General features: G+C 54.2%; 1 protein-coding gene across 1 annotated transcript in view; it reads right to left on the reverse strand.

The window, feature by feature from the left end:
- The window catches only part of SLC7A5 (solute carrier family 7 member 5), a 41,488-nt gene extending 39,281 nt beyond the window's left edge, over positions 1-2,207 (reverse strand). The window contains exon 1 of the mRNA XM_030819923.1: positions 1,533-2,207. Within this exon, the coding sequence (XP_030675783.1) occupies positions 1,533-2,070 (538 nt within the window). The 5' untranslated portion in view covers positions 2,071-2,207. The remainder of the gene's footprint in view (positions 1-1,532) is intronic.
- Positions 2,208-10,770: the final 8,563 nt, after the last annotated feature.

Genomic DNA, 10,770 nt, shown 5'->3' on the forward strand with positions numbered 1-10,770 from the left:
GCGCCCAACTGGAAGCCACAGGCTGTCTCCACTCCTGTCCTGCTACGATTTTTCCCGGCTTTGGCCTGCATGGTGGGGCGGCTGCTGCGCTCAGAGCCTCAAGGAAGCTTCTGAGCCTCAGAGAAACCACACACACCCTGCTGAGTCTTGCCCTCGGGGCATTCTCACATTTATGAAGAAATGCCTCCCCCTCCCCCTTCTCCCCAAAGTACAGTGTGGCGGAAAACAGCGCCAACAGGTCCTGCCAGTCAGAAGCCACTCCCCTGATTTCATGGCTCATGACCCCAACTATAAATTTAACTCTTCCCACCTTGAATGTGTACACACACTATTGAGATCCAGGCCGATCCTTGCCATGGGATGAACCTGAGAATTGCCAAGACCCGCCTTCCCACGCCACCCAACCAAATCATGTGGCATCTGGTACAAGTGATTTTCCCCCTGAAATCCCACAAGAAAACTATTTTGAGGCCGGGCACGGTGGCTCACACCTGTAATCCCAGCACTTTGGGAGGCCGAGGTGGGCGGATCACAAGGTCAGGAGATCGAGATCATCCTGGCTAACACGGTGAAACCTCGTCTCTACTAAAAATACAAAAAAAAATTAGCCAGGCGTACTGGCGGGCGCCTGTAGTCCCAGCTACTCGCGCCTGTAGTCCCAGCTACTCGGGAGGCTGAGGCAGGAGAATGGCATGAACCCGGGAGGCGGAGCTTGCAGTGAGCCGAGATCGCTCCACTGTACTCCAGCCTGGGGGACTGAGCGAGACTCCGTGTCAAAAAAAAAAAAAAAAAAAAAAAGAAAACTATTTTGAAAACCAGTTCTCTCTGGCCTGGTGAAGAACACACCAGCACCGAGCCCACCAAAACAGGAGCCCCATGGCTGTTTCCCAGCGTAACCTGGGACCCGCACATCCATTCACCGCAACACAGACTAAATCTGCAGCCAAGCTCCCCTCTCTCACTACTGGGCAACCCTCAGGGGGAATCCCTTAGCCTAAACCAGCACCAGTCACTAGCCGCATACGATTTTATTACTACTGTTTTCTTATGAGTCAGCCCGTGTCACTGATTCCTGACGAGCTGGTGTGGAGAGCAGAATGAATGGTTCTTTTTTAACTGCAATTTCCTTCTCACCAACCAGTCAGCAATCGGAGCTCTAACAGTAAACCGGTTGCTCAGTTACTCCACGTGGGTGCCACGCAAGAGGTTGGGAGTATCGCTCAGCGGGGCCAACGGGAGGCTGGCACTTGCCTGAAACGCTTAAGTGGGGGAATGGAATGCCACCAAAGGGCAGGGCACGGACTCTGCTGTCCCGTTACTGAAGATATTCCTAGCCTGTGGGGAGAAGTGTAAAAGAATGAATGAAAGAAACGCACGTGGTTTCTGGGACCCATGACCTTAGGCTAGAACTGCTGGGATGGTCCAGGAACGCAAATATGTAGAGATGTGGGATTCAGGGGCGTAGTGACGCAAAGATGCAGGGACCCAGGGACTACGACCTCCCAACCCCCCTGCCCGCGCCCCGTACTCACGCACGCAGAGGCAGGCCACGAGCTTGGCTGCCTCCTCGGGCACCGGGCAGGTGGGGAAGAGCGGCTTGAGCAGGTAGGTGGCGAAGACCAGGGCCACGATATACTGCGATGAAGGCCGGATGATGAGCAGCTCGATCCAGAGCTTGAGGAAGGCGGGCAGCGAGCCGTAGACCTCCAGCATGTAGGCGTAGTCGCCGCCTGACTTGGAGATGGTGGTGCCCAGCTCCGCGTAGCAGAGCGCGCCCACGATGGAGAAGACGCCGCACGCGGCCCACACCACCAGCGCCAGCCCCGGCGAGCCTGCCTCCTTGAGCACGCCCGTGGGCGTCACGAAGATGCCCGAGCCGATGATGGTGCCCACGATGATGGCCACGCCGTTGAGCAGCGTGATGTTCCGCTGCAGGGTCACGCCCTCGCCCTCGCCTGCCGGCGCCGCGCCGTCAGCGCGCTTGGCGGCCAGCATCTTCTCCCGCGCCTCTTCCTTCTCCTCGGCCGCCGGGGCCGCTAGCGCGCGCCGCTTCGGGCCCGCACCCGCCATGCTCTCCGCACCGGCCCGGCGGGGGACACCCGGGAGCCGCAGCCCAGCAAGGAGTGTGCGCTCCGCCCGCCGCCTGCCGCCCGCAGCTGCGTCAGTAACCCAGCCCCGGCCGCCTTTTAGGCCCCGGCCCGCCGGCCCCGCCCACCGTCCGCGGCTCCTCCCCGCCCGTAACCCGCCCCCAAGGCCCCGCCCCGGCCCCGGCCCTCGGTCCCGCCCCCTCGGCCCAGCTCGGAGCACGTGCGTCGTCCGGCCCAGCCTGGCGGGCGATTCCCAGGCCCGCGTGGTCCTCGAAGGCCACAGTCCTCCTGCGCCATGGAGACCCCGGCCTCGCCACCTTCCCCCCCGGCGCCCACGTCACCCCAGCCCGTCCTCCTGGGTGCGCCTGGGCGGGGCCTGGCAGTCAGGGCGCGCCCCTTCACCCACTGGCCCGCAGCCTCTCGTCAAGCCTGGGAGCAGGCGGTGCACCAGGGCTGGCCTGAGGCCAAGGATGGGGTTTGGGGTCCCCCCCCGAAGGGAACCTAGGCTCCTGTCCCGGATGGGCCGAGGGGATGGAACCGCCCCCACAACCAGCTCCTGGGGCACGGGGGAGGGATGAGAGGATGACCTGAGGGGAAGCTCCTGCAGCCTCCTTCCAGCCTGGGGGCTGCATCAATGGGGCTGGTGAGCCGCGAACTGAGACGAGGGAAGAACCGAACCGAGGCCACCCAGTAATTCCCATTGTATCCCAAAAGAATCTTGCCAAAGACGGCAATCCGGTGCCCGCAGCTTTGAGAAGCAGGCTTTGGGAAGCCAGCAATCTGCCTGAGCTCAATTTAATCAACAGATGGGGAGTTCCCTGGGAGCCATGAGACCCCACCCCCAAATCTAGCTGGGGAATTCAAAGGCGGGCTTCAGCGTGAAGGGGCTTTAAAGCTTGTGATTCCTGGGGAATGCGAGAGGCATCTTAGCTAAAAAGGGTTGAGAGGTAATTTCAGTTAGAGGCGAAGCCTCTAGGCCTGGCAACGGGAAGGAATAAAAATACTGCCCCGAGATTGACCAGACTGATGAGCAGCCAAAGACCTGTTCAAAGGGTGTGTGTGGGTCAGGGAGGAAGCTCCTCGGTATCACCCCAACCCAGGGTTCCTTGATGTGTATCCTAACGAGTCCTTGGAAGTTCACAGCAGCAGCCTGCAGGCATGTGGGGAGGCCTTTGTTCTGGGTGAGCGTTCGGCCTCCCAGGGCAAACACGCAAACACTGGTTGCAGAGCTGGGTGTTCACAGCAAGACAGTCTGCTGGGCAGTTGCCTCTGGAATCCACAGAATTCTGAACAATAGCCGTGGTGGAGGGGTGTCAGAGTCCCTGTCGTGCTGGGACCTCTAGCTGCAGCCAGGAATGTCCAGGCCCCACCCCGGGGAGGGGGCGGCTGAGGAATGCCAGGGCTTGTCATTCTGGACCTTCTCGCCCCCCGGTATGGCAGGCATTCCTCTGCAGTGATAAAACCAAGCGAAATCTCAGCAGCCCAGGCAGCCACAGGCAGGGGAGTGCGGAGGTCACACAGACACTAACTTGTAATCTGCCGTCCACATTGCTGGTTGTGGAAGGTGCAGAGAGCCCTCCATCCGCCCTATTCTTCCCGCTGTGCCTGCAGAGGGAAGGAGATAGTACCACCATGGCTAGGCAAAGTCACCGAGTGCTCACTGAGTCCTCCCCTAGACAGCTTCTTATGCAATAGGGTAGGTAGGTACCAGTTAGACCCATTTTGCAAATAAGGAAGCTGAGGCTTAGTAGGGTTACCTCGCTTGTCTGGCCAGCAAGTGGCCTGAGAGCTGTCCTTTTGACTCTGAACTTATATGGTACTTTTAATCATTCTGCTGTTCTTCTTTGAGCAACAAGAAGGGCAACCGACAGTCATACCCCAAAGCATAAAATTACAACCATGATAAGCCAAGGACATGACAGGAGGCCGACTGAGCCAGTGACAGGGATCAGGCAGGTCCAGATAGACTTTTCTGAGGTGGTACCTGGAGCTGAGAGCCCAGGGTGAGTGAGAATTCATAAGGGAGGCGCAGGGGGCCCCACGGGCACTGGGGGGGCCCTGCACAGTTGGTGCAAGTCATGGTTGGTGCTCTGGCAAGTGCTGGAGCCCTCAAGCAGGAAGGGTGACAACAGCCATGAGCGTGTTCAAGTCACACAGCTATTACGCCACCTCGGTCGGTTTTTACTGGGTTTTCATATGACAACATCCTGGATTTATCCAGCAAACCGACTTATCTCAGACTTGCCTGATGCCAGTCCTGAAACGCCTTCACCTGAAAGCTACGACTCTAAAATCTTAGCAAAGAGTGCCATCTGGTGGAAAGATTCAGAAGCGTTTTGATTTTTACAGACAGTACAATGGTCTTTTCAGCTCCAGTCAGTAATTTATCAAAAGTTGTGTATTTTCAGAGGTTAAAAAAAGAAAAAGAAAGAAAAGAAAAAAAATTTGTGTCACTCTCGCTTGAGCTGGTTGGGAGAATACTTTCTTTTCTTTTTTTTTTGAAACGGAGTCTCACTCTGTCACCCAGGCTGGAGTGCAGTGGCGCAGTCTCAACTCACTGCAACCTCCGTCTCCCAGGTTCAAGCGATTCTCCTGCCTCAGCCTCCGGAGTAGCTGGGACTACAGGTGCCAGCCACCACGCTCGGCCAATTTTTTATTTTTTGTATTTTTAGTAGAGACGGGGTTTCACAGTGTTAGCCAGCATGGTCTCGAACTCCTGGCCTCGTGATCCGCCCGCCTCAGCCTCCCAAAGGGCTGCGATTACAGGCGTGAGCCACCGCGCCCAGCCCCCTGCAGGTCCTTCTTAAGGCCGTTTGCAGCATAAATGAGATGAGGCACCTTCTGCCCCACCTCAGAGCGCCAGCGTGGAGTTGAGCAGGCCACCCTCTCTCACAAGGCGAACCCGTCATTATTGTCATTTGGAGCAACTGCAGGGGAGCAGCAAGGCCGCAGGGCCAGGGGAGAGAACCCGGTGGATAATCCTTTTTCTAATTATGAGATGAGTCTCGCAGTGCAGGGATTGTGGTTTTCATCTCAGCAAAATGCAGGAGTGAGGTCCTGAGCGGATCCTTGCTCTTCCTTTCAAGTCGTTCTTTTTCCCAGGAAAACGACTTACCTGGTAAACCCTGTAAACCAAAAATAAAATTCTAAGGGCCACCCCAGACATCTAAACAGGCTTCCTCCTCAGCCAGGGCTCTTAAAATTTAACCTGAAAGACTGGTTTGGGCCAGGAAGGGAAGCGGGGGTCAGACGGCCTCTTTAGACCTATCCAGCACTAACACCAACACAGACTTGAAGTCTGTCGGACTTAAAGATTAACATTTTACAGCCTGTTCTCTTTGAAGCCTGCTAGCTAAAAGCTTCATCTGCATGATACAGCTTTCATCTCCACAGCCTCACCACAACCCAGACATTCTTTTCTTTCTTTCTTTCTTTTTTTTTTTGTTGAGACAAGAGTCTCACTTATCGCCGGGCGCGGTGGCTCATGTCTGTAATCCCAGCACTTTGGGAGGCCGAGACGGGCGGATCACGAGGTCAGGAGATCGAGACCATCCTGGCTAACACGGTGAAACCCCGTCTCTACTAAAAATACAAAAAATTAGCTGGGCGTGTTGGCGGGCGCCTGTAGTCCCAGCTAGTCGGGAGGCTGAGGCAAGAGAATGGCGTGAACCCGGGAGGCGGAGCTTGCAGTGAGCCGAGATCACGCCACTGCACTGCAGCCTGGGGGACACAGCAAAACTCCGTCTCAAAAAAAAAAAAAAAGAGTCTCACTTATCTCCCAGGCTAGAGTGTGGTGGCACGATCTCAGCTCACTGCAAGCTCCGCCTCCCGGGTTCAAGCGATTCTCCTGCCTCAGCCTCCAGAGTAGCTGGGACTACAGGCGCCTGCCACCACGCCCGGCTAATTTTTTGTATTTTTAGTAGAGACGGGGTTTCACCGTGTTAGCCAGGATGGTCTCCATCTGCTGACCTCGTGATCCACCCGCCTCGGCCTCCCAGAGTGCTGGGATTACAGGTGTGAGCCACTGTGATATATATACACATATAGACATCAGCTGGGTGTGTTGGTGCATGCCTGTAATGCCAGCGACTCGGGAGGCTGAGGCAGGAGAATCGCTTGAAACCGGAAGGCAGAGGTTGCAGTGAACCAAGATTGTGCACTGCGCTCCAGCCTGGGTGGAAGAGCGAAACTCTATCTCAAAAAAAAAAAAAAAGAAAATATTTCCATTTACCTCTAGCCTGGAGGCCCCCCTTCCACTCTGAGTTGTCCCGCCTTTCTGCACCAAACCAATGTACTTTTTAAATGTACTTGATTGATGTGTCCTGTCTCCTTAAAATGTATAAGACCAAGCTGCACCCCAATTGCCTTGGGCGCATGTGGTCAGGACCTCCCGAGGCTGTGTCACGGGCACGCCCTCAACCTTGGCAAAATATGCTTTCTAAATTAACGGAGACCTGTCTCAGATTTGCTGGCTTCACAACCCTTAATTGAAGTGGGGCTTCCTGGGGCTGTGAGTCCCCTGCCGGGCTGGTTGTCAGTCGTAGGGGAGAAATGTCTGCATCTTTTAACATAGCAAGGGTCCTTGCCTCTTCCGGAGGTTTGTTTTTGAAAGCCATGATTTTATTATGCTCAGAGGTGAGCTTTTCCTGTCTGCATGCTTGACAAGGTGGGGCTGCCCTGAGTACGATCAGAAATTCTGTTCTGTTTCCGGGCAGATAGGTGTGTAGGGCAGCCACTCAGTGAGTGTTTGGCCTGGGCCAGGCCTTGAAGACTCTTGCCAGTCAAGGAAGATGACCAAGACAAGTCTCCGTCATTTTAGGTTTAAATGCCAACATTAGGGACATGCACCTGAGAGACTGGTCTATGCCTTTCTCCGAAGATGATTTTGAGGGCTTCAATATTGAAAGGGGGAAGGGCAGGATACTGGGAAATACACAATTTTCATGTGAACGGGGTAGGGGAAAATTCAAGTTTTTCTCTGGTTTAGTGACTCTGCCATTTTACGTAAGCTACTCTAGACGATAGGGCAGCGGAAACAATGAGATATGCATTTCCTTCAGGTGGGCGGAAGGATGACTCAGTTCTGCCCCTCGTCCCAGCACCTGTGAAAATAAGCTAACGGTTCACATTGCCAGGGTGAACTTTAACAGAAGAGCTTTAGGGTAAAGATCTCGGAGCCCACAAGGAATTTCCTTATGGGCAAAATGTGAGGGAGGTGTGTAGCTTCTCATTTTTTTTTTTTTTTTTTTGAGACGCAGTCTCACTCTGTCGCCAGGCTGGAGTGTAGTGGGTCGATCTCAGCTCACTGCAACCTCCGCCTCCTGGGTTCAAGTGATTCTCCTGCCTCAGTCTCCCAAGTAGCTGGGATTACAGGCGCCTGCCACCATGCCCGGCTAAGTTTTGTAGTTTTAGTAGGGACGGGGTTTCATCATGTTGGCCAGGAGGGTCTGTAATTCCTAACCTCAAGTGATCCACCTGCCTCGGCCTCCCAAAGTGCTGAGATTACACGTGTGAGCCACCAAGCCCTGCCAAGCTTTTCATCTCTGTAGCTATTTGTTCGTAAATAATTAGGAACCGAAAGAGAAGGCCGGTTCCCATGATGCGGTCACCAGCTTCACTTTTCCCTTTGGTTAGCGAGTGTGGGGTCCCAGGATTTATGTTCCTTTCACACTCTCTATACCATTTAATTTTTGCAGCAACTATAGCTAGTCCTCATTTATGGTTGGAGAAAATGGGCAGTTCAGTAAATGGCCAAGCCCAGCTTAAGACCCAGGGCGGGCCTTTCATCCTCATGGCAGTGCTGACGGCCATGCTGACGGCGCCACTTACACAGGCAGCCAGATTCATAAGCATGTGGATTCTCCCAGTTAAAAGAGAATTTTGGCCAGGGGCGTGGTGGCTCGTGCCTGGAATCCCAGCACTTTGGGAGGCTGAGATGGGCAGATCACGAAGTCAGGAGTTCAAGACCAGCCTGGCCAACATGGTGAAACCCCGTCTCTACTAAAAATACAAAAATTAGCCTGGTGCAGTGGCAGGCGCCTGTAATCCCAGCTACTCGGGAGGCTGAGGCAGGAGAATTGCTTGATCCCAGCAGGCGGAGTTTGCAGTGAGCCAAGATCGCACCACTGCACTCCAGCCTGGGCAACAGAGTGAGACTCCGTCTAACAAAAAAAAAACAGAACTTCATTTCAGCTGCTCCTGGTGGCACCTTGAAAGCCTCATTGCGTCTTCACTGGAAACATCCACCAATCTTGTTAAAGAGAAGACACTCATGACTTTCCTTCACCGAATCCTTCTAGCTTCTGTTTGAACACTCGGGTAGTCCCCCGTTTCCTGAAGTTCTTATGGGAGAACGGTAAACAGCGTCCATGACTGCAAGTAAAATCCGAAGCCCTGCCATTGCTCAGTAACAGCTAGGAGCAAGGTTAGAGATTATAGGGCCAGATTTTTTGCTTAGGTTCAGCTAGGTAAAATAAAAATAGACTTTGCATGCGTTTCAGGCACTGGGCTGATGACAGGCCACCGGGGAGGCTCCCCCTCACTTCTTAGCTTTGGCCCCAATGTTAGTCTTCCTGCTGCTCTCAGACGTGCTCTGCGTGTCAAAGATGACTTGGAGGCTGGGTGCGGTGGCTCACACCTGTAATGCCAGCCGTTTGGGAGACCAAAGTGGGAGGATCTCTTGAGCCCAGGAGTTCAAGACCAGCCTGGGCAACATAGGGAGACCCCATCTCTACAAAGAATATAAAAACTAGCCCAGCGTGGTGGTGGTGCACCTGTAGTACCAGCTGCTGGGGAGGCTGAGGCAGAAGGATCGCCTGAGCTCGGGAAGGTTGAGGCTGCAGTGAGCTGAGATCACGCCACTGCACTCCAGCCTAGGCAACAGAGTGAGACCCATCTTGAAAAAAAAAAAAAAAAGATGACGTGGAAGCAACAGTGGGAGCTGGGGTCAGAGTTCAGGCCCATCCATCCGTGGATGATGGATAAACCCAGTGTAGTCCGCCATCCCTTGGAGCGTCATTCAGCTGCACACAGGAAGACACGCTGCAACGTGCAGGACCCCTGAAAACACTGGGCTGTGTGAAAGGGTCAGTGACCATGGATTGTATGATTCCGAGTGCACGAATGTCCAGGACAGGCGGATCCAGAGAGATGGACCAGATTCGTGGCTGCTTAGGGTGGGGGGAAGGGATGATGGAAAGTGAGGGCTAAGCGGATGGGGTGTCTCTTTGGGGTGATGAAATGTCTTGGAACTAGATGATGGGGATGGTTGCCCAACACTGGGAGTGACTTAAACACCACGGATTTGTACGTGTTTAAATAATGGTTAATGTTATGTTATGTGTGAACTATACATCCAAAAGATAAAAGCAGTTCAGGCCTAGAATCAAGTGGTCCTGGGTTCAGGACCTCTACCACTTGCTGGTTAATGTGGCACCAGGCGACGGACTCGGCTCAGCTTTTGAAGTCTCAGTTTCCTCTTCTGTGAAGCAGAGAGACACCTGCGCCCGCCTCCTGGGGGCCAGCAGGTAGAAGACCCTGAGCCGCTGGCATTGCCATCACTGCAGAACTGTGCTCCCAGAGCCAGCCGGTGGAGGACCCTGAGCTACTGCTGTGTCGCTGTTACTGCAGAACTGTGCTCCTAGGTCTGGCGGGTGGAGGACCCTGAGCTGCTGGCATTGCCATCACTGCAGAACAGTGCTCCCAGGGCCAGCCGGTGGAGGACCCTGAGCTACTGGTGTGTCCCTGTCACTGCAGAACTGTGCTCCCAGGGCTGGCCAAATGCCTGGCTACCACCTTCAGACTTTCTTTCCAATGTGTGTGGAGGGAACACGGAGGGACGGCAGTCGCAACAGCCCACACTTGCTGTGTCAGGCGTGGTCTCAGTGGCTGGAGCGTGAAGATGGAGGCGGGGATGGGAGTGGGCAGCCCTGAGTCAAGGGACACCTGGAGTCCCCAGAAGCTGGAAGAGGCAGGAGGGGTCCTGGAGTCTCCCAAGGGAACCTGGCCCTGCCACCACCTTGATGTTGGCCTCTGGCCTCCAGGACTGTGAGAGAACAAAGGGCTGTTGTCTTAAGCCCCCGTTTGCGGACAAAGGGAATAATCTCAACATGGAAAAAATATGGCCTTAATCTTTAGTGCTGTAGGTGGCAAACATACCTTCAGGATGGCAGAGACAGATATTTTTTTCCTGTTGACGGGCATTTTAACATTTCCAGAGACATGGGAGCCAGGTTCTCCTACTTGGCCTCTGCACTATGAGTCAAACCTGCCTATTGTTAAGTGATTGAATGAGTTGACGCTCACCTTGAACTTTCTTCCACTCTGCCCTGGATTACAAGAAGAATTCATTGCTCAGCCCACGTCCCAGCCTGAGGCTGGAAGCAGCTGTTGAATTTTGTAGAGCCTGGAGGGCCCTGCACTCTTTGCAGCTGCCAGCTTCAGCGCTGCTGACTGCGGCTACTTTGCCCCGCCTCTCAGTTTTGGGCACAGTGGCTGTGGGGCAGATGCCATTCAACCAGGTCAAATTTCCATGTGAGGATGGAAAGTTGTAGGTTATAATTTAATTCTCTATTTTGGAAAATATCCAGGTGGATATTGTTTACCACCAAAACAATGACTTCTATTGTGTGGGTCCGTAAACCAGGCTGATGCATGCTATGCCATGTGTGAGTGGTACCTGCTC

The sequence above is a fragment of the Nomascus leucogenys genome, chromosome 2, assembly GCF_006542625.1.
Source record: "Nomascus leucogenys isolate Asia chromosome 2, Asia_NLE_v1, whole genome shotgun sequence".
Classification (NCBI taxonomy): domain Eukaryota; kingdom Metazoa; phylum Chordata; class Mammalia; order Primates; family Hylobatidae; genus Nomascus; species Nomascus leucogenys.